This window comes from Aptenodytes patagonicus, chromosome 15, assembly GCF_965638725.1.
Source record: "Aptenodytes patagonicus chromosome 15, bAptPat1.pri.cur, whole genome shotgun sequence".
NCBI lineage: Eukaryota > Metazoa > Chordata > Aves > Sphenisciformes > Spheniscidae > Aptenodytes > Aptenodytes patagonicus.
The window spans coordinates 15,053,911-15,078,078 of NC_134963.1; the positions used below are offsets into that span (position 1 = coordinate 15,053,911).

General features: G+C 41.1%; 1 protein-coding gene across 1 annotated transcript in view; it reads left to right on the forward strand.

Annotated features, from left to right (window-relative positions):
* The window catches only part of FBXW8 (F-box and WD repeat domain containing 8), a 52,722-nt gene that overhangs the window by 21,207 nt on the left and 7,347 nt on the right, over nt 1-24,168 (forward strand). The window contains exons 5-7 of the mRNA XM_076352624.1: nt 3,588-3,745; nt 11,491-11,687; nt 13,762-13,971. Of these exons, the coding sequence (XP_076208739.1) occupies nt 3,588-3,745; nt 11,491-11,687; nt 13,762-13,971 (565 nt within the window). The remainder of the gene's footprint in view (nt 1-3,587; nt 3,746-11,490; nt 11,688-13,761; nt 13,972-24,168) is intronic.

Consider the following 24,168-nt stretch of genomic DNA (forward strand, 5'->3'; position numbering starts at 1 on the left):
ATGGGTTTGGAGGACTGTGCCTGTTCTGGGGCAGAAGACTTAAACTTAGGTTTCTTTCATTCAGTAGCTGGTAATCCAAACGAAATTTTTGTGGCGAAGTGTAAAAGTTGTTGTGGTAGGAAATTAATAGAAATATTGAAATTATCTAGAAGTAGGTTCTGTAAAGTGCAGCATGTTCTTCTCTTCAGCCATCTATATTAATAGAGCAGATTTGCCAATTATCTGCAATAAAGCAGCCTTTTTATTTTTTTATAGCAACGCAATGCTTTAATAGTTTAAAAGCCTTTTGTTGTGGTTACAAATTGAAAGTGTGTTGCTCTTTACAACAGCATTAAAAGCGGGGAGTTGAACCATTAAATTTTTTAGTTCAGAATTGGATTCATCTGTGTTTGAAATTCTTCCAGTTCAGTTCTGGTACAGGCCCAGTGTCTGCTGGAAATGGGCATGTGGTGGTGATGGCCAGCGGAGCGTGTTGTCAGCTGAGGAGGTGGTTTATATCTCCCATTTCCCCATGCTGGTTCCCTGCCCAAACCTAGACCTCCACTTAATGTTTCCAGCATGGTCTTGAAACATCTCTCCAAATCCTTTAGGTTTGCTGCATGGGACTGATTTGCTGTCACGCCGCACTGGGAAGGATGCGAGTGGTGTTGCTGAGTGAGAAATGGGGGTAGGAGGGATACGGAAGGGATGGGGGCAAAGATGCCTTACTGCCCTCCTCTTCCTGATGAACGTAAAGCATTTGTCCTATCTTGCAGTGCAGTGGTGGGATTTCTGGACAGACACACGTGAAGGTAGGGTTTGGTGGGCGCTTGCAGCGTTCTCCTGGCACATCTAGTGCTCCCCGTTCTCTGTCGTGACAGAACTGGAATGAGCACTATGGCCAGGGTCCTCTTATGGATTGTTCCGTCATATCTGTCTGAACCCACTAGAGCATACCTGAGGCGCAACAGGTCCTTGCTAGGGGTGGGAGAGCAGCACGTCTTCATGGTATAGAAGTGAAAGCTCTTCAGCATGTACCTATCCGTCACTGGAGGGGTGAGGATGAGGAGGCTGCAGGGTGGTCTGATGCAGAGCCTACCAAGCAGAGACAGTTCCTGCATTTAACAGGTCCTAGCACAAACATACTGGAATTTGAGTCAAATTTGTTTCAAACTGATAGTGAGAAACGTTTGGTGGTTCCGTTCCAGTTTGAGCTCAGCTGTAGAGGTGGTTCAGGTTCATCTTCAAGAACAAAGAATGGTTCAAACTAAATTTTGACTTGGCTGAATTCTCAGAAAAAATTAAAGCACCTATTGTGGTACTGTGATGTTGGATCTTTAATTCCAAGATTGTGGTCCATGTTATTTTTTATGGTAGCGTGTCTTGAGCCCTGGATCACTTGTGTTGCGTGCTATGTAGAAAAACCAGAAGCAGCGTGCTCACAGAATTAGCCAGCCCTGTGTCTCTTCTCTGTTCCTGTCATTCTCTTTTCTCCATCTATTAGTCTTTCTTTTTACATTCCTAGACTGGACTCTGTGAGAGCGAGGATGCATATGCACTAGGAGGAGGTGCTGTTCTTCCTTACTTATTTGGGAATGAAAATTAATATTCTGTCACTTAGTTCTGTCAATTTTACCAGTATTTTGTGTCTCCCTTGAAACTCACTTTTCAGGGTCACATAGTGACAAGAGAATTTTAGCTTCCCCCTTGAGAATAATCTGCTACTCTTTGCAGTTAGGAGAGTTTTGAAAACATGACACCAACCAACCCGGACATAAAGGGGAAACAAAAAGCAGGTCAAAATTAAAATGCTTCCAAAATGTTATGTGTGTGTCTTGTTGAATGGGACTGCAACAGATCTGTGCAATTACCTGTCCCATTGTGTTTTATCTCCAAATTTTAAAATGTACCTGAAAGAAGCGCTTTTCAGTTTTGTAAACTGAAGGTGTTTGTTGTGGACTAATCTGGGCTGCTTGTTCAGTCCAACATGAAACGTTTAGCTTTGCTTTGGGGAAGCTGCTTTCTTGAGCTCTTCTTTTGAAATAGCGCTGCTGTAAACTGGAAATGAAAGCAAGATTCAAAGACGGATTTAGGCCTCGTTTGCAGAAGGAGGAAAAGGGAGAAGTGCTATCCCACCACCCTGTTCTCTCATTTTCTTCTGTCTTGCTGTGTAAGGCACTGAAGAGGAAGCCAGGTGACAAGGACACAGTTCTCCTCTCTTCCCGATTCAGTGCAGAGAATTAATGTGCATCTCTTTCTGCTTGACAGATTTCACCGTCCCCTCGGGCACTTTAATTAGTTGTATAAAGTGGAGCATTTTCACTCAGAGATGTTGGAAGTAATCTGCTGCAGAGCACCTGTAGTTCCGTTGCATGGTACTCCCCAAAGACCTGGGTGACCTGAGTTGAAGTCCCAACATCTTCTAAACCTTTATTAAGCGCCTTCCTTCACCTCCTTTGTAAATAACTATTTTCTTATTTTCCTCATAAACATAGGACAGCCAGATTTCTAACCAGTAGACCTTTGAGGCTTATAAGAATCATTCTTTTGAAGTATTTTTTCCCCAAAAAGTCAGGATATAACAACAAAGCTGACAGAGCAGGAAGCACCCTTCATTATCCCAACAGAATCCAAGTCTTGGGTATGGCAGAGAAAGACATCTGAGACTGTTTGACAGTGTTAATTGTCACAGTTCTGTCAAAAGTTGTCTTAAATAATTATTGAACTGTTCCAAATAACTACTTAACTGTGTTCTTTGACCAGTCATAGAGGGAGCTTCTCCTCTACTTTGCCTGCAGTGTTTTTTTTCTTTAATAGTGTGTTCCGCAGCATAGATGGCACAGAACGGTTTCTCTGTTGCTTGCTGTGTTACAACCTTTGTTCATTCAGATATATTCAGTATTATCCGAGAAGTTTAGTTCTATTTTTTTTTATTTTCTCATTGGCAAACTATAGTTTGATGTTAAACTATAGTTTTTCTGATGTTTCAGCAAGAGCGCCTTCTGCAAAGAAGGCAGCACTGCCTTAATTCTAAAGACAACACTTAATAAATTAATTAGTCTTCAGAGATGTAGGCAAATCTGATCAGTTGATGAGGCATTAGGAAGTTTCTTTCTATAAAGAGCAGTAAGCTGGATGGGTCTATGCATGTGCGTGCTTGTATGTATGTACGTAATGCTCTGATTAAACAGCCTTTCCTTGGCACAACCACAATCACAAATTTTTAAAGACCGAAAGGAAACAGTTTGAAGTTTTGCCATGATGTAATTTAGACTCGTTACTGATTACCTTTTTTCCCTTGATCCCAGCTCTCCTTGCATTCTATATGTAAAGCTAATATCGATAGTTGGTAACCTGTGGTAGCTCGGTCATGTCGTTCTTGTAGCTCCAGTATACCTGCCTGCCTTAGTAGACTTGATGCTGCTTTCGGTAAATGGGAATAAAATTAGCAAAGTTGATGGGCTTGTACACAGAGTGTGTAAATAGGAGAATCGGTCTAGGAGCTGTAAAGGGTGTTGGGCTTTAAGACACTTCTTGTTTCTTCCTCCCTTCTCCTGCAGCTACCTCTTTTCAGATGTTTTGGGATGAACAATAGCCTTCTTTTCCAGGTATACATCAGGAGCAGTGAGGTTGTGGGACACTCGCACCTGGGACTACACAGCCCCCATCCTGGAACCAATGCACGGTCCTGGTGATGCTGGCCCTCAGCCACATGTCTCCTTTGTGAGGATAAACAGCTCTCTGGCTGTAGCAGCTTACGAGGACGGTAAGTAACCACAACTCTCCTCCCTATTTAAAAAAAAAAAAAAAAAAAGGCTTTACAAAAATGAAGCAGCTGCGCTCAGCTTTTTGTGTGTCTGTAATCCTGTATATACACACACACGCACACACTTGCTTTTATGTGAGAAAGTTGGCCAATAACCCTAAATGCATTAGGAGGCATTGGAACATAGCACCCATTAAAACTGATGTTTAATTCCTACTGGAACTGCTACACAAAGCTTGAGTGCCAGGCTGTAGTCCAGCCAAACTATCTTAAGCAAATAACTTGTTTTGCTATAAAAATATTAAATATTCTTCCACCAGCCTTCTCCTCTGTCCAAAACTCCCATGGGGTGCTGTGAGGCTTTGTTATGGGAATACTGGTAAACTTGCATGTCTGATTAATCTGCGTCCTCTCTTGCTCTTGGCATAGTGTATGGATGCACATTTTCTTAACTGAAGTATTGGTTTGCAACGGTGGGTTATTATGTACTTTAATACAGAGAAATAAAAACTGTGACCTAATATTTATGGAAACCATAATAAAATCCTGGTTATATGCATTGTTTTAAATATACTTAGATGTTTATATAATGGGCAACAAGAGCCAGAGACCAACTGTACATCTACTGGACGTGGGAACAGCAATTAAAAAAGTCAGGTTTGGACAGTGCTGGCCGATTGGGAACCTAGGCTGAGTTGCTCAGGCAGAACTCAACTCCTATCATCTTTCTTTAAAACGTATGATTTGACACTTGAAAACTTCTCCTCAGGTATGAATAAAGAGTATTTTTAAAGTTAGGGAGCTTTGTACACATACTGTCTTTGATCCTGGCATTTCTGCATGTGGAAACAAAACCGAAGATGGGTAATCCAAACAAAATCTCTAATCCATATATTTTATTTTAGAAGTAAATTAAATGCTTTATATGTGAAAACAACTGTTTTCCTAGCATGGCTTATGCTAGAACAGTTTTCTGTGGCTAAAAATTGTTGATGGGCAACATTTTCTGACAACAGCAAGTCTGGTATTACAGAATACTCATTAATATTATTTACTGGAGTCATAGGAAATTATAACACAGTGATAGTTTTAAGTGTTGGCTCTCTGTCCAGTGTGCCAAACAATGACTAGCAGAGGGTCTTTTGTTTGTTTTCTAGTCTCCCACTGACTAATCTAATAATTTGTCTAGGGTTTTTTTTTCTGTCATATTCCTTGTCGTCAGTCCTGTGTGTGCTGTGACTAAACTAGTTTGCATAAAGCTCGGCATCTTTTATTCTTTTGGGTAGAAATTTTAATGGGCTCTGTGATATGGCAGTTACTCTGATTTGAGAAGCCTGGTCAGAATAGATTAGTTTCTATGTGAATAGGGAATTAGAAAGACTGATTTTAGAAATGTTTACTAACTGGAATCTGAAAACGTGTATTTACAGTTTGGTGGAGAGAATTATTTTCAGCTTGGGGAGGATGACTTTGAAGATAACGTGTTTGATTGTTCTTTGTTGTACTTTTCCAGCTCCCTTTTCTCTTTGTTTGTAAGTTTGACTAACACAGAGAAACCATCTGCTAGTGTTGGAGGTGGTGCTGTCAGGCAAAGAGTCTAGACTTCTCTGTCGAATCCCTGGCTAGCAGACTCGTTCAGATAACATCAGTTTCTCCCAGTTCAACAGAGCTCACGCAGCGATGTCCTTGGCATCCGATCACAGGGAAGAACTAACAGGCAGATTCTGCTCACGCCGCGCCTGCCTTACAGCGCTGTTTTGCTGGTTCGGTAGTAGCAAACACTTCCCAAGGCATATGAAATATAGCAAGGAAAAAGATTTGTCTTACTGGGATGCCTGCATCCAAAGTGAATTGTAACTCCGTGATGACACTAAAGAAAAATTGGATTGTGACTTCTGGTGAATGTTTCCGACAGCATCAGCCTCTGAGAAACAAGCTGCAAGGAGAGGTAAATGAGAGAAAAATGTATGGGGAGAAAATGAAGTTCCCTCCGCCCATGCCAGTGCTCAGTGGGGGCACTGTATGTACACCTGGGGCAACGGGACTTGGCAACTTGATCCACAGTTGTGATTTTTGAATTCCAACCCACTGGCCTCATATTTCTTCTGCCTTGTTTCCTATTGTCAGCACTGGCAGTCCTCCAGTTTGATTTTACCACTAATTGTGTTGCACGTTACCGAATTGAAATGAATCAAATCAAAATGCTTTTCCTGGAGCATTAGATAAAGCAGGCGAGGGTTCTGGGTAATGAGCAGATGCTGCTAATGCAGGGACAGTAGAGGCCTTGCCAGGACTCCATCTGCTCCATGCTTGCCTGACTTTGGCTGTGAGCCACAGCTTTTGGGAAACAGCAGTCTACTTTAGCCATCACCCTCCCCCCCCACCCTCCGGAGTCTCATAGATTGACTTGAAAACAATGTGCTGCAACAAGAGAACGTACTTTTTTTTTTTTTAAATGCTGTGCTTCATACTCCTGTAGGCATGGTGGGGAGATGCCACGCTGCCCCTGTTGATGGTAGTGCTTTGAGACCCGTTGGGAGGAGTTAGTGGTACTTCGCAAGTTGCAAAGTAGCAACATGGAGCAAAGGAAGGTGGTTTCTGCAGGGATCAGAAGTTCTCTTGCTTGTTGGCAGGCTCCAGGAAGGGAATTTTGGCAGCGCTACTTTCTGGGACTGGAAATCTGCTGTCTCGTCCATTCTGATGCCCTTAAAGCTGCTTGAGGGTGTTGTCCCTTCTATACCCTCTTTGCAAAGACAGAAGTGGAGTAATGTGCGTGGAGTCTTCCCCTAAGCGCCAGGACATGCTGTAAGATGGCAAGAGCAGGGAAACAGGCTGGCTCGAATAAAGGAAAAAGTTTTTGAAGAAAGCCACATGTAGTCTGCGGTAGTATATTTATTCCCATCAGATACGTACAGGTGGCTGTGGGTGCAGAAACTCTTGGTTTGGGTAAATGGTGTGTGATTTCACATCACGGTCAGGGAAGTCTGGCCCTCGAGTCCCCAAGTTGGGAACGAAATACAGACTTCCTCATCTGTGCCTTTTCTGACAGTACTGTACAGGGATGGTGTCACTTGGAAATCTCAGTAAGAAGAGCGGTGGAGATAAAACCTGACAACATTTGGTGGAAACTGATGTGGTAATGGTAATGTAAAGGCACGACTCTTATGACTGAGGTCTAGTCTCTCGCTGTTTAGTATGGTAAGTAGCTTGCTGTACCTGCTGAAAGTTGAGAAACAGCATTGCCGTGAAAATAACACGTAAAATTTTAGTTAATAAACACCAAGCATCTACTAGGGTCAAGTTGGCTGTGTGTTGGTGGTCCCTCCAACTAGAAATGTTTTTGGGAGAAACTCAAAATTCAAGATAAAGAGCTTTGAGACTTCAGCCTGGTGCTCATTTCCACCTGTGTGTTTTGTCAACTGTCTGTACTTCATAGGAGCATGATGTTATCTGAAAATTACAAGGAAATAAATTAATGTTCCCAGCTTAGAGGAAAAAATTACATGTAAGAAGTGTTTTCAAAAGGTGAAATAGAATTTTGTTTAAATCAAGATAGGAAGTGGCAAGACTGCGACCCACAAACAGGAAAAGCGTCATGTAGTTGATGTGAATTAAGCAGCTTCTGGCCTTTCCATGCAACTGTGTTTAGAAGCTGAAGTGAACGAACACGAAGACCACGAGTATGTCCAGATTCCCTGCTCTAGCATACACAAAATTCTGTCTTTGCTTTTATTTTTTGCAGGTAATGCACATGTAGATCGCTCTACATCTTTTCTAAAGCTGACAGCAACTGCTAGCCCTATCGTCTTAACGTGGAAGAGCTGATGTAATGGGTCATTAGGATCTGAGCCTATGCTCAGATCTTCTGCACCAAAACACAGCCCTCCCTCCACTTAGCCCAGGGGTTTGCTGTTAGCAGGTAGCCCTAGCGGGCAGCTGTCCTCTGCTGCGGCTAGCTCTTAGAAAGAGCTGTGACATGCTGTATTACGCTGGCGAACACAGCCAGTAGAATATTTACAAATGTGATTTAACATTTTTTGCCTCTGTGTTTATGCTGCCTTTCCCTGTTACAGGATTAGAGTATTTTATATGAAAACAGGTAATTTTTTGTGTGTGTGGCGAAAGTGTTGCCTTTTATACCAGAGACGCCTATGTGAAAACAGATGTAAAACCAGCTGCTTTTGGAGGATGTCTCTTGTGCTTCAGCTGCGAGGAGGGGAATATACTAGAGACAGGCACTGTTAATGGAGAACAGCTTCCAGCCAGTCACCTTTGACATAGCAAGAGATGTGTTAAGACTGGCTGATGCTTACAAAAATTGGAGTACAGTCAGGATCAGCAGTGTACTGTGTAAGGCACAATAGACTCATAGTTAAATGTTTTCTCCAAATACCTTCCGATCTAGAGTGAATTGCAATAAATGGACCTTTCATCAGGCCACATTTCAACAATGTATTGGGTTAGAAGTTACAAACCTAAATTCTTTGTACAATCTGGGCCAAAGTGATAAACAAGAAGACTGGTACAGTGATTGTAATGTCAAGTGTCAGCAATTACACCATCTTCATCAGCTTCTTGCGCTTAACTCGTTTCCTTGAGCTAAGATCAAATGTAAGCAAGCTGTAAAGTCTAAATCAGTTTGAGGAGTTGTTATTAGAGTTCAATTGGAATAATCACAATTGTGGTGCAGATTTTAGCATGCTCTCAAAGTATTGCTTATAATTTTGATTTAATGACTTTTTAAGATTACAGTATTAAAAAAAAAAAAGACACTGTATGCTTGCAACCTTAACTTCACCTTAGCAAAGATATTGCTTTGGAAATGAAGTACTGGTCACTGCTGGAGGCAGGAAGATAGACTATGGAAAGTAGTGATCTCATCTGCACTGGTAAATCTTATGCCTAATTTTTTTTATGTTGCCATACTAATAACTTTAACTGTAATAGTGGCTTTTTTTGCTCTTACACAAACATGATTGACTGTTGCAAAGGCTTGCATGCTAATAAATACCTTTTGCTGTTTCTGCAGTGAAATACAGAGTACAGAATATTCTGCATAGCACTTTTAGACCTAGTAATAGCTTTACCTATTGATAAATACAGTGGAGCGTTTGCTTTTTCTGTGTAAAACTTGACAATGTTTTTCTGCTGTCATGGATGAATGCATACACCTGTTTTGACAACAGTGCATTTCCACAGACGGTCCTTGCACGCTGTGATTGAAGCTTCTGACTTGGCAGCAAGTAACAGATATGATGTAGGATGTACATACAGAATCGTACACTCTTTTGGAGGAGGGGAGAAGCAAGGGGGACAAGCAATCCTTTTGCGAGCAAATAATTGTTCATCCTAATGAAAGAAAATAGTATTTCTCTTGCTCTTTACATTCCTTTTCAACTCTCCTTTTTACTCCTTATGTTGTGCTTCTTCATTAAACAGATGTTAACTTGTGACCTTACAAGTCACTTGTGTTCTTGATATTACCAGGGATGTTTTCACACTGTGTTGTGCACCAGGTGTTGCACACACTGTATTTGCCTGATAAAATTTTTAGATATTTTGAACAGATTTTGCTATTGAACATCTGGTTAAAAAAAAAAAAAGTACCTGTCTCGGACTGATTGTACTGTTGCATGAGCCATTTTCGCTGTCTTCTCTTTTTGTGATGTTTGAGGTGCAATAATAATAGTGGCTTTGTTGCCCGAATTTGGAGAGCAGAACTCTGAATTCTGGGTCTCCCAATTTGCTCGCACTGTCAGAAGAGGGTTGTTTGACTTGAATATTTTTTTGTATTTTGCAGACTTTTCATACGTTAATACACTGTTTAAAAACAATGACATGCTCATCACAGAGATGTGTAAACAAAAGACTTCACTGAAAGCAAATCATCTTCCTTTTCCCCTTCACAAAAGTGGTCTTTAATTGGGATAAATGTTCTGCAAAAAAAAGTTGAAAATACTCCTACCCGGAGGAGCTTGGCAGCAACACTCATCGTCTGATGAACAAGTCCAGTTCTAACATCCGTGATCTGGTATCACTACAGTCTTTTATCATTGATGTTTGTTTGCTTGCTTGCTTGTTTAGATCAGCTGTCCTGGAGATGAGACTTCACCCATTCCCTTTGTTTTAGTTTCAAGCCGAGGACTCGCTGTGACGGCACAAAAGTGCCGCTGCGAAGCCTTCGCGTGGGGCAGACCAGGCTGCAGAGGGAATTGTAGCCTGTGCTGTCCATTTGTATTTGTTAACTTGTTTTAAGCGTAAGTGTGTGTGATGCGAGCTAGCATTCTGTTTTTCAAAACCAGTTCAGCAGTTATTTACCTTTCAAGCAATTAACATAATTACCATTATGCTAAGAAGTAATTTTGGGAAGTTCTGCTCTGAGCCCTTATGACTCCATCGGGACAGTTTTAGTCGGGACTTATCTTTTTGATGGAAGCCTAATTGCAGTTTTGGCTTTGTGTAAACAAACAGAGGCAGCTAATTGTTTAGGCAAATAGCAGATTAATTTAAATATGCATCCCTAATAAAACAAAAATGGTCCCCATTATGGTACTCATTCCCATGGCGAGGAATATAAATATTCAGTGGGAGTGCCATTAGACAGGGATCTTTAGGATTATCTGCATTATTTCACATGGGTAGCACTTTCCAGATACCAAATAATCTTTACAAAAGCAAACATAAATCAATTTAAACTCATTTAGATACCATTTCACTATGTGCAGTTTCATTACCACACTCTTGCTTCACCTCCTTTGGGACATGGGAGGAGTGTTTGCAAACTGGCATTGGTGCCCGTCCACAGCTGTCTGTCAGAGCTTTTATGTCTCCTTTTGAAGGAATAGCTGCCATTAATCATTTCATCATTAATGGCCATGCTCAAGTAGAAGGACGGCTTCTCCAGCCCTGTCTATCACGTCTGAAGATTGCTTCTCCATTAATTCAGTGCAAAGGTGGCCCAGAAGTCTCCAATTCCGTCTGGCCCTTCTGTTCTGTAGTACACTCCCGATTGTTTCAGGTTGCTCTTATTTAGATTATTGCTTTAATGTACCATGCTTTTAAATAGAGTATCGGTGATCTATGCCGGGAAAAAATGCGATTGCAAATGTATTGTCTTTTGACTTGTACTCCTGTGTTCTTTGGGGTTTGTATTCTTTAGCTTTCTGAAAGCACTGAACTCTTTTGCATTTTCTGTTTTTCCAGAGCATCAGGATTAGGAGCCTTGCTGCTGGTTGTAAACTGTTAAGAATGGTATTAAAATCCCTGGCCTGATTGCTACGTGCAGAGCTTAAGATTCTTTTCTTTAAAACTTTTCTATGTACAGCAGAGTGACTTAAATTTGAGTGTGGGTTCTTCCTCACTGTTTTTAGTGGTAATTGAGGGCGAGTATATAGTAGAATAAAAATGTAGGTGTCTGTTTAAGTCTCGTCTTCTCCAAATGTGTAAAAGTGAGAGAATTCAAGCAGTCTTCCTCAAGGTAGATAACAATGTTATCTAAAAGTAAAAAAATTAGGAATTACTTAGCACGAGCCTCTAATGCCAGAGCCCATGATTTTGGAAAGTTTCCTCTGAACCGGTTACGTGGTGCGATGCAGTGTCCTGAGTTCTGGTTTCCTGCCCTGTAGTCTCTTTTCTGTATGTTAACCTTTTCCAATAGAATGCTTATAAGCTTACATCTTAATGATCTTCTAAAGTTTTGTTAAGTTCTAAGGTAAAGCATAGTGTTTATTTTTTTTCATGTACAGGAACCGTTAGTGTGTGGAGCCTGATGTTCGGGCGGGAGCCAATCCATCGTTACCAGCACAATCAGAGGATACAGGCTTTAGCTCTTGGTTCAGAGGGTGCAACGGTAGCGACGGCATCTGGCTTCGAGGTCAAAGTGGAAAGCCCTAATGACAGAGGATTCTGGCAAACTACAGAAACATTTGAAATCCAGAAATTGGTGAGTCTCCAGGCTACTCAGCTTCATTCCAGGAGCTCCTGATCCACTAATTATTTTTGGTATGGTTAAGAGGGATCTTATAAAAATCTTACAAGAGTGTTGCCTGAAGTAGATAACAGCATTATCAGCTAGGGGCTATGATTTTGAAGCAGGTTAATGGACGAGCCTTTCATCACTGAAGAGGGTGAAATGCTGGCTTAAGCTACAAGTGAAAATGAACAGAAGTCCATATGGTGCAGGAGGTTGGCTGTTTTTAATTATTTTTTTTTGTCAACATCAAACTAAGTTGGCTCATTTTGTAAATCAGTTTTCTCACGTAGAATTGGAGCTAAAACTCAAGGTCTCATTCCAGATCAACGCTATCTGATTAATTCTGAGGCAGGATATTGCAGCCGAGCTAATAGTATCACTTGTGAAGCTGTAACTAGTTGTGCAGCTTCTTTAGGTTGCACCTTCTGTCACTGAAGTTTTGAGACTATTTTAATTAAAAATCAAAAGCTGTCCCATTCTCTGAAGTTTTATTATGTCTCGGACTATCAACACTTTTTTGAAAGGGGAAGGAAGTGCGTAGGAATAAATTGAGTCTTGCAGCTTCTCTCCTATTGCAAGAAGCTACTGCGCAGCTAATGGGTATGAAGCTGTGATTTAAACCACTCCTGACTAATCCCCTCTTTCAAAGCTAAGTCAGTCTTACAATACTTAAAATGTTTGGGGATTTTGTTTATTTTAAGAGGTTTCCCAATAAAAATGTTAAAACAACACCACCCGCTGCATTGTAGTTGGGTCCATTTTACTCTTGCATCTTGCTTGCTGTGAAATGTCAGTTTGCCACATGTGAAAGACACTCAGGACACCACACTCTCTTCTACGGTTGGGTTAGAAATCAGCTGTGCTGTTAAGGAGTTTAAACCCTTCCCGTGGTGAGACTTTTCAGCAATGTCTTAACCATTTACTGAAACGGGAAGAGCAACGTCATTCTGGTCTTGTGACAGAAGATGGGGGAGCTGATCCTTGGGCTGTCCTAGAGTCATGTGATAACTTTTCGGTTGATTTAGGGTATATAGCCATGATTTCAGGGTAAGCATCAACTGTTCCCTGTTAGTTGTGTGAATGTGGTGCCTCTTCTGGAGCACTGTATTCACATTCTAGCCACGGTATTTGCTTTGTGTGCTTTAACCTTACGGCTTTCCGTCCTTCATCTGAACGAGTGTCGTGGTTTAACCCCAGCTGGCAACTAAGCACCACACAGCCGCTTGCTCACTCCCCACCCCCCCTTCAGCCCCCCTGGTGGGATGGGGGAGAGAATCGGAAGAGTAAAAGTGAGAAAACCCATGGGTTGAGATAAGAACAGTTTAATAATTGAAATAAAATAGTAATAATAATAATAAAATAATATACAAAGCAAGTGATGCACGATGCAATTGCTCACCATGCACTGACCGATGCCCAGCCAGGCCCCGAGCAGCGGCCCCCCCGGCCAGCTTTCCCCCAGTTTCTGTACTGAGCATGACGTCCCATGGGATGGAATGTCCCTTTGGCCAGTTGGGGTCAGCTGTCCTGGCTGTGCCCCCTCCCAGCTTCTTGTGCACCTCCAGCCTGCTCAGTCGGTAGAGCATGGGAAGCTGGAAAGTCCTTGACTAGTGTAAGCACTGCCCAGCAACAACTAAACCATCGGTGTGTTATCAACATTATTCTCATACTAAACCCAAACCACAGCACTGTACCAGCTGCTAGGAAGAAAATTAACTCTATCCCAGCTGAAACGAGGACAACGAGTCCATTAAGTCTTCCTCCTTTCTTTGATGTGACGTTTTGGTGTGTTCTGTTGTATTGTGTTCTGATTAGTTTTTTAAATGGGCTCATTCTAAAGACTGTGAGCTAGATTTCATCATAGGAGCTAAACTTGCAAAAGTTCAGAAATAAAATTGATACTTTGTCTGAAATTAATCCATAATTGGGATGATTCAAGATAGCCGATAACGACACGTCAGTAGTTTGTTCAGTTTAGCATGTGGCAGTAGTGATCTAAAAGAATTTGTGGCTGTAATAAAAATTAAAAGTCTGCTCTTTTTAGGTCAACTTCCTTAATCTGGTTCCAGATGTTACGGGGAGTCCAGTCACAGTAGCAGCTGCAGAAGACATTGTCTATCTCCTGAAAGCAGAAGATCCTGGCAAAATTCTCCATTCTGTCTATGGTCAGCCTGTCACATGTCTGGATGTGTCTGCTCATGAAGCAGCCTTTGGGGTCAAAACCTTTGGCTGGTTATTGAATGAGCCCAACCAGGTATTTAATTGGCTTTTTTTATTTGTAAGATTTTTATACCTTCATAATTAACAAAGGAAAAAAGAGTTCATGCTACTGACTGTTTCCTTCCCTGCTATTCAGCTTTTGACAATAGAGGGAAGACATTTTTTTAATGCAAAAATCTGATGCTTCTATTAGTTTTCTTCCAGTGGGCTGAAGTAAGGGATTATTGTTCAGCCAACTGGGTTCACTGTAAAGACTTTGCGATCTCTGCTCCTCAGCGAGTCCCAGCTTATTCAGCTGTATGCTGCGTCAGTGGTCCTCTAGGGGGAACTAGTCTCAAAAAAAAAAAACCCAACCCCAAAAAACTAAAAACCCCAGTAAACAACCTCACCCCAAAAAGCCAAAACATCCCTCAGCCTTTCTGATGAGGGCGTCCTGAGCAGCGTGTCAAGGCCTGTACATGCAAATGTGCAGTCTTAGGAGGATGCTTCTTTCTTTTTTTTTTTTTTTTTTTTTGTGCACTTGAGTGTTTGAACTAAGTTACTTCCAATTTGGTGAGAATGGTGTGACTGTTGTATTAAAGGAAGCTAAATGCTAATCATAGGTTTGAAGCCCCCTGTGACAGAGTCTGCTGCTTTTATCAGCACATCTTAGCAGTGGCAGGGTAGATCAAAACCAGACTGTTTTTGTAACCCTGCTGAAGACTCGTGGCTGAGGCATGCTTCTAATGCAGCTATTCTCAAACTTCTCTGCTTGCAGGAGGGGCTCTCTTGGGCTTGCAGACCCAAATAGGTAGCATAAATAATTGTATTTTGCGGGGCTCGGAATCCTACCTGAATTCCCAGGTAGCTAGTGGCAGCAGCCTGTTCCTGGACACGGCCCCACTCCAGGGCAGGGACCAGGCTGCGGAAAGACCTGTTTGCAGATGCCTTGAGAAGAGTTTCTGTCCCTTTCCTGCATCTTGCCTGACTTTCCCATTCCCTAATTTCATTCCATTTTTTTGTGGTTATACTTAAGGCATGTGATGGGCTATCAGCAAAGAGGGAAGGAGAGTGCTTCAGGCAGGTGGAGAAAGAAGCAGGAGGTGAGCAACCAGATGAAAGGAGCTGTGCTCTGTGGTGTACAAATGCAGCGTTTTCTTTGGCAAGCGACTAGAACAGGAAAGCTTTATTTAGGACTACCTCTGTGTTAGGAATAAATGTGTCCAGCTGCATCTAATTTCCCCTTAAAATTCACGTTCACTAGGGAAATGCTGAGGCCACCATAAATACCTCTAGGGTTGAGAGATGCTGCGAGGCCATGCTGTCTTTATTAATTCCTTTGCTGTCATAATCCAATTCTTTTCCCTACAGAGGTGGGAGGTTAGAAGGTAAAATTGCCTCATTCGGGGGCATTACATCGGTGATCACCTTTGTGCCTCGTAAAGGAACAGAGAAATCTACTTAGGCCCCCGAGTGTCACTCTGTAAAGCTGGACATATTTCCTAATTTAGTTCTGAAGTATTTGGCATTTGATGGCAGATTGTATTAAGCAGCGCATCAGTGCGCATCCTAATCAGGGAGATGGGACTGAAGTCGTCCAGACGGCTGGGGTGTGTTTGACAAGGACGCTCGCTTGGCATTGCCGCACCAGCTGACATCACGCCGGAAATTAATTACTAATGTCTATTATGATAATTATTCGCCTCACGCGGACGTGAAGGGACTTCGCATTGGCTGATTACACTGGTCACAAGTTGACAATCTGTCTTTAGGAGAGCTTTCGGTCTCGGAAACATAATGATGAAGAATTCCAGCCCCGTTTGCTGCTGGCTGTGTTGCTGTAGTGGGAGAGCTGTGTACCTTCTCAGTTTGGGGATTTCTTTGTTTTTCCTGAGGGATATTTTTTTTCTTTAATGTAAGCTCACAATCCTAACGCTACTGCCTAGTAACCTGCTTTCTGATGAAAATATAGTTAGGGAAACCATCTTTTTCCCTCTCTCTTTTTTAATCTTTGTCTAATTTTAACCAAATTTGACAGCAGAGTAGAGATCTGAGGCATAAATTTTGTAGGAACTTTTATGTCGGAGAGGAGAAAAACATCAAATCTGTGGCATAGACTTGCCTACTGTTAGGTGACAGACATCCGTGCAAGGGAGAGGGGAGAATATAAATGCTTCATCTGTGAGAAGTTCAACTTTCACTTCATTAAGCATCAGACAACCCAAGTATGATGCTCTTTCTTGAAAGTTCGTCTGTTTAGTGCTCCTGGAGCTCTTTGTTTTATGTTAAGCTAAGAGAAGTTTCTTTAGTAAGGGTTATTTCAGCTGTATTAACTCAGCATGGAATGTACTATTTTCCTTAAATTTCAAATCCTTGAGATCTGTGTTCCCATCTAGGCTCGTACATGGCTAATAATATAGACCAGATAATGAACCACAGAGAAAACCCTAACCCTTTTAAACTCAAGTGGTGCTCATGACATCCAGTGGACAAGACTTGAAGGATGGTGTCTAGCAAATAACACGTTACCTTGTGTCATGCAGTTTGGAGACCCGTGATCTCGACACTGCAGCAGCATCACAAAGTCTTGGCATTCACGTGTTTGAATTTTGGATTTGAGCACTGTACGTAAAATTAAATCCACAGATTTAAACTACAGCTGGCTTTGGGCCTCTTCATGTCAGGATATAAACCTCTTAAACAGGTAGCACTATAACTGCCAGGATTAACATCATCTGATATCTGATGCAATTACCTCACTGATTGTAGGATCTGACTGAAGCTTTTCTCATAGTTGGTATATTTATAAGCTTCCCTCAATGGACCGTCTGCTGTCAAGTGAGTCTGGTCTCCTACTGTAGCTTCAGGTGAGCGCTCTCCTGCTTGTGGATTATTTCTATGAAATTTATAGGTGCTTTATTCTCTTGGGGGGGGGGGGACACACACCCAACTTTCTCCTGTATTTAAAATTTAGTTGAATTTTTTTAACATATTCAACAGTTCTTGGCGATAGAAGATAATCAACGTGGGAGGATTTGGGGGGGGTTTCCACCAAAGAAACTTCATATAGCATGCAAGAGAATTTTCTTTTAAACTCAGGCAGCTGAAGAACTCTTCTTATGTTACATGCATTGTAAGGCGCAGTTCAGAGTATGTCTGTGTTTTTGGTTGCTTTGTGCACGAACTTGAACCTTATTTCAGAACAGGTAGATGAGGAAGAGAGGAGTGACGGGAGGACAGTAATGATACAGCCTCCAACTTAGAAACAGAAGGCTAGATATGTTGAGACAGATGTCTTGGGAGTTGTCTGTTATGCTGTCACGATTTCATCTGTTTTGAGCTAGTGATTGGCTTGTACTTGATGAATGGCGTTCAACGTCACCTGACTCTTCTCATCAGCGATTGAAATACTGCCTAGTTTTGCTCCTGTATTTAATGTTTCCGCAGAGTTCTTCAACTGCTTGCTAATGTGGGTGTATCCAGTACAATTAACCACTTGAAATGGATGTTAGGAACTAATAGAAAGTGAAAAACAAATTTTAAATAATCCTTTAGATTGAATTTCATACTCTGCAGTCTCTCTTGGATGATGTATTTAGGTCATAGCTGCTTTGTATAAGCCGTTACGTCTTTCTTGCGCCTTGTTTTAACTAAAATGCTCCTCTGTTAACTGGTAAGCTTGCATTGTCTTTTCTGGTGTCGTAATGTCTCCAGTTCTCGTGGAGTTCCAAAGACTTCAAATTTTTTTATCTTGATTTTTCTTGTTTAAAAAATGTGGGCTTTTTTCAGTTTCGTTAACCACCGCGGCCCTTGTTAAATAGTCCAGTTTTCAATAAATTGATCTTTATGAACTCTTGTTTTCATACCAGTAGAAGGGCAGGTCTTACTGGTGACTGAATTTGAACGTATGGGACTTGCCCAAACGTTTCTCTTTGGGGAGCTGTAGGACTGTAGAGCGTTAGCAGATCTTTGAAGGAAAGGTGTTTTAAATACCTTTTTCTCTATAAGCTCTTTAGTACAATGTAGGAGAGACAGAACTCTTTCTGAGGGTCTGAACTGTGTAACTTTTTATAAGTCACGCACTGCAAGAAATACAGTCCAGCAGAGAGACCAGAAGTTTTCCTTGCCTAAATTTTGCACGATGTATCAATTAACCCCTCTCTTGCTGAAAAGTAACAATAATGTATCTTGTTTTTTCTGTATTTGTAAATTACCAGAAATAGTTTTGCAAGTTAAAAAAAAAAAAAGAGAGAAAAATCCCTTTTGTATTGGCTGATGTTAATGACATTCTGCTTTTTTTTTCCTATTTGTTCGTTAATGTGAATACCTCAAAATTGGCACAGCTGCTTAGGTAAATGACTCAGGTTTGGAAAATATAGCTGCTAGGATGTGCCGTGTGTATTCAAGGTGATAATCTATGAAACCAAGAGAATTCTTTCAGTTTTTAAGAACTACCTTGCCTTCCTTTTCCCCGTCCTATCCTTAGGTTAGGGAAAATGTGTTTCTGGGCTAGGGCTTGTTTTTCAGTGAGTGGGTGGTTCGGTGGGTAAACATAATATCCTTTCATCTCTGGGTACCTGAACTCCTACATCAGTACTCAGCCACAAGTCAAATGAGGCTGGTGACCTCATTCCAGGTCCTAGCAGACATCTGTCCACATCACAAGCCCATCAAGGCTGGCAGAGTCCCAGCTGCTGGCAGCCCGGGCTCGGGTAGTGTCCAGTGCTGGAACAGCAAGGGTTGCAGGTGCGTTGGCAGAATCGTGCTGCCTGCCTGCACAATGCTTGGCTCTACTTCTTGCTACCAGCTTGGAGTCTTACTTTTTAACTCCAGTCAGATGAAAACTTAAAAGGGAAAAAACAAACTACGCTTGTCTTTAGCTTCATGTGTAACTTTTACCGCAGGTGTAGATATTTGGAGGACCGGGTAGTGGTATGGCTGGCTTTTTTTGCCGCTGGATTTGATGCAAGCTGCTTAGACGATTATTTTTGCAGTCCTCTGTGTGGGTCTTTAAGCATTGCTTGAGGCTGCTTGGTGCAGCTCAGCGCATGCGAAATAAGAGTTCTCGTTTGCCAGCGTAAAGTCACCTTTAGGATGGCATGAAAGTCAATTTTCCACATGCTCGGAGAAACAGTTGTGTTACCAGCTTTACACAATGACTTATATCTGGCAAGAGCTTGCAAAATAGTCTCTCTGGCTGATTGTCAAAAATTACATCATATTGGAGTAAACTGCTTTTAAATCAAACATCCATTATTCATGTATATTAACTGCTTTTTAAATTTTTTTTTTTACTGGCTGTTTTGTGTATGATTTACTCTTTTTCTTTCTCTCTGATTGTCTGCCTATCTCCCTCAGCTGCTCCTTTTAAATCTTAGCTCATCTTTAAATTTATGGAGCCAGAACACTTATCTCTGTGTACAAGTATCAATATGCTGACCTTGCATTTGTTAATAGTCAAATTTTTTTGTTGTTGTTGCAGTGTTATGTGCCATATTTACAGTAGGCAATTCAATACATTTGCACGGGGAAACTGTGCCCCTGAGGCTTGTAAACTTTGAAAATATTCTTTTTCCACATCCCTTTAGAAATAAAATTCAAACTTGCAGCAGTGTATACCATATGTTGTACTTAATTTGATGACTTCTGCCGCAAATGCATATGAAATAGCCTTATCGCTTCTGTAGATACCCTTTGAATTGTATGGTTTTGACCTGAGCAAAACCCAGATCCCTTTTTATTCATGGTGGACTTGAAATTTCACAAGCTTTTCTTTTGTTGGCAATATTTGTGTGTATTCAGGCAACATTTTTTCCGGTTGGCAGAGGGATGGGCAGAAGGAAAGGGGGAGAAACATAATTTGAAAATAAATGCAAATTCTGTTCTCAATCTTGCTGCTTGTCCCTCTGCCTCTTTGAGCAACTCCGGTTGTTTTTATTTTGATCCTCTGTCTCTAAAATGACAGTTAGAAACCTCTATCCTAGACGGTTCTTTCTGAGAAAGTGGTTCTTTAATGTATCCTGTGTGTTATTCAGTAAGGAAAAGGATGTAGGTTTTGAGTGTGGTTTTACAGTATACTTTTTGCTAATATTCATGATACTCCGTTCAATACCTCATCTAAATAAGAACTAAATATACTGTATGTACAGAGTGCTTCGCCCAGTTCTGAGAGCTCAGTTTTTACTGGCCGCGCGATGTGGTAACTTTTGACAAGAAGCAGAAATGCGATTGCAGAGGGGAAACTAGCTATTTCACAAAGCAGTTGTCTGCTGGCTTTCAGCCAGGACAGTGGGTTGAACACCCCTGCTCTTGTTGAAAGTACCACAGGCTCTTTGATAACAAGTGCTTGGGGATTTGTTGTTTTAATGTTCCATCCAAAAAAGACATCTCCAACAACACAGGATCCCAAAACACCTGCTGGGGTATTGGACATGCATGGAAGAGTTCCATCAACAGCATTTCCTTCAGTTCCTTGGTTTTTCTTGGAAGTATCTCAACCAGAGTACATCGACCACGCTTGACCTCACTTAGCTGCAAGATGTAACAAAGCTCACAGCTTAGCTATTCTGGCTACAGAGACTTTGATTCTTTGTGAATTAATTTAGTCTTCTTTCTTGAGTTCTTGGACGGCATTTAAAGAGAGTTCCCCGTACCCACTGCTCTGCAGTTTTGTGAAGTACAGTAACTTTTCCTTTTTTCCTCTGCCTGGTCTCATGAATTTGCCAGCTTCTCGGCGCATCTATCTGAGAACAGTGGCCACAGGTTGAGACTTGCCCAACTCACACAGTAAAGAGGGAAATTAGTCTAATGCACTGCCTTAACAAAAGAGAGAGTACGAGCATGAATAATTAATACCACTAGTCTGTGGCAATCGGATAAAATGAAGTCCCATTTGCTCAGCCTTATTAAAAGAGAGAGAGAGAGAGGGAGAGATGGTAAAGGTCGTTAAGGGACTTGTAACATGGAAAGAATCGCCTCTGAGATGGATAATGTGTTTTCTAATCTCTGTGGTCTTTAACTAAACATAATGGTAAAGGTACTCTGGCTATTTCTGGCTTTTTGAATTATTAAGCATTCTGGGAGATTGCTTGGCTCTTATCCAATAACTTAGACTTTTTCATTTGAACAATGTTAATAGGTAACACTTTTTATTTTGTGCGTTAGATCCTGATACATCTGCACAGGGTATTTAATGCTTTTCCTCCCTTGTGTCCCCCAAGTCCCACTGCGGGGAAGGGATGCTCGTTAGTGTGTTATCCCAGGGTACTTCATTTCACACCCAAATGCTCTTGGTTCACTTACCTTCAGTTCGGTACCTATTAGGTCACTGGTCTTGGGTGTCCATTATAGGATTATAAATATCTTTAAAAGGGTAATCCCTTTGCAGTGTGCATTATAGGATTATAAACCTCCTAAAGATCTTATGCTTTATCTGCCCTTTAACATACAGACCCTTATTTCAAGTCCCTATTGACCAGGTATTTTCATTCTTTCTCCTTGGCCTTTGTAAAGAAAATCCTTGTTGCCTTGGGATATTATAGGAGAGCTCATCAGAAGTGTTCTAGCAACTTCAAAATTGTCATCGGTATGCTTTTAAACCCCCTGTCTTCAAGAAATTATTATTCAGACTTAAAAAAGCATTCTGAGTTCTTTTTGTTTCTTTACCTATCAGTTTGTCAGGATAAGGTTTTGAACTTCATTTGCAGACCATGAAATTGCTCAAGACAGAAGTTGAATTTAAAGATAGGTAAAACCTGGATACCGAAAATCACAAAGAGAATCTTTCTTCCAATGATAGGGCTAATTGGCTAGAAATGCTCATGTGCATTATAAAATTTAAAAAAAACAAACAAACAACCCGACAATCTTTAAAAGAATTGAGACTGATGTGAGAAGAGAAGGAATTGGAGGGGCTAGGAGAAGATGATAAGGCAAAAGCTTTTCTTCCAGTTTTGTGGATCTGAACCTTTATTTTTGTACAGATTCCGTATTACACTTCAAATTGGTGGCCATCTACAAGTTATGTGAGGAGAAATAAGTAATTTTTTGGCTGGTGCTGCCTACATATGAGGATTGCCACAGCTCTAAAATTAGACTGCAAGCAGGAGAATATGTAGTATTTGCTCCAATGTAAAACAGGGGAATCTTTAAGTGCTATGTGGAAGCAATTTTTCATTATAGTCTTTCATAGCCATAACTGAATTTTCAAGTATGTATCATATGTTTATAGGATAGATGGGAGCTATGGTCGTTGAGATAAATTAATAGTTTATGGATGTTCGCTTTAAGTGTTAGCCCCAGGGGACTTTTGAGAAAGCAGCATTTGGCCCTCTCCTCTCCAGAGTTTTAACGTACAGCTGGGAAGGGCTGGTTCAGAGGCTCAACTGGGAGCTGGAATACGTTGCTGTTGACCCGATCGTTTATTGTTCATAAGTTGAATTCAGCAGTTTGACTTTGTCTTTTGTTCAAAACTTTCCAAGGAGAAATTTGGTTGCCAGGCGCAGATATTAATTTCCTTTGCACTGAAAACTGTGCAAAGTACCTTTGCCAGAATGCCATTATCTCTGGGTTTGGTTAGTGAGCTGTTGGAAGCTGTGCTGCAAGTGAGAACAGGCTGTAAATTGGTCTTTACCTTAGAAGGCTAACATTTTCATGCATTTTGTAGCAACTTTTTTGTAGGTATGGAAGTTTAAATTCATTTTTTAGCGACTTTTATGTCCTAAGTCTCCCTGCAAAGGTAGTCTTCCTTGCTTTACAGAGCTTGGGTTTTTTTGGGTCTTAAGGATGAAAAATTACATGCTAAAGGCTGCGATTTGAGGCAGATAGCTTCACAAAGACAAGGCTGGGAAAGGGAGCTACTTGGGAGATTATAAATATTATAAGCAACTGAGGAAGTTGGGTATGAATGTGTTGATTCTAATGGGGAGCTGATAATATGTCTGAATAAAACTATGCCTGCTCTGTAGTTGGGAGAAATGGTAGGTGGAGGAAACCTGCAAATTCTCTGCCTTTCTTTGCAGTATCCCTGGAGATTTTTAAAGCTTCACTTTTGTTGCCTAGAGGCATCCATCACCAAATGATCCCCTCCTGCTCTCTTAATTCGACCTTTCAGATGCTTACTAAAATTGCACAGATAGGAAGTAAAAGGCCAGGCAGCATCACTCTCGCTGTTCTGGCAAATGTTGAAATAATATGTACAGATAGTGTAATATTTATTAAGCTGCATGTGGATATAATCAGAAAAGTAGAAGTTAAGAATATTGATGTGACGTTGACATAGCCGTGCTGATGTTGCCATGGAAGCCGTAAGTTTTTTCTGATGTTTTAACTACTGTTACTCTTCACGGTCATAGGCTTCTTTTAAATTAGAGGAGCATCACCATGAAATTTAATAATGTTTATGAAGTTATGGAAGACCAGGTACTGTGCTGAGCTCCACTGGGCTTTGACCAGTACATTCTTCTGTTTCTAAAAATACTTGCTCTCCTAAATTGAAAGGCCCAAATAGATAAATCTCATCCTGCCCCACAGGAAAGATGGTGAACGTGATTAAACTGATTGCTGCGCAAAGGAGAGGAGGGTGAACAGACGGGAAACAGCTCGTACCTCTCTTCCAGTCTCTGGTCGAATCATCTTGGATGTTGCTTAAAATCAGAGTTGTTTTTTATTCCTTTCCCATGTGAACTGCCACTTCAGATGTAATATTTCTCTTAATCCGTTCCTGCCGCATGATCTGTACAAAAGCTATCGGCAGGGCCTGTCAGCGCTGAGTCAGTGTTCCGTTCTGCTCTTCAATTTTTGCTGTATTTGATTGAATCTTTCTTGCACAGTCCATCTGTCTAAACCTTCTAAATGTTGATTCTGTTTACTTTTACTACTCTGACTTCAAATATTAAAATTGATGAAGAAACTACTTGCTTTTCCATGTAAGCCTTAAAAATTTGACCTGGAGAAAATCTGTGGCTTGCTTTGCCTGCCTGAGAGCTATACCTGTCTGATACTGGTTGGCAAGAGCCTTGCATCCCTGCTTCTTGATGCATTCCATTGTGAAACTTGATTTCCTTATTTCTGAGAGTGTTGTTGCCCTTCTTAATAGGGATAGATCTGTATCTTGGTTATGTATTAGCATATTGAGAAATGAGTCCTGCAGACCATCTCTGATGGCAATAACTCTGCTCTACTTTACGCTGCAGCAAAAGGTAGTTGCTGTGCTCATGCTATGTTTAGCCAGTGTTTGTTCTCTTTCTGCCAG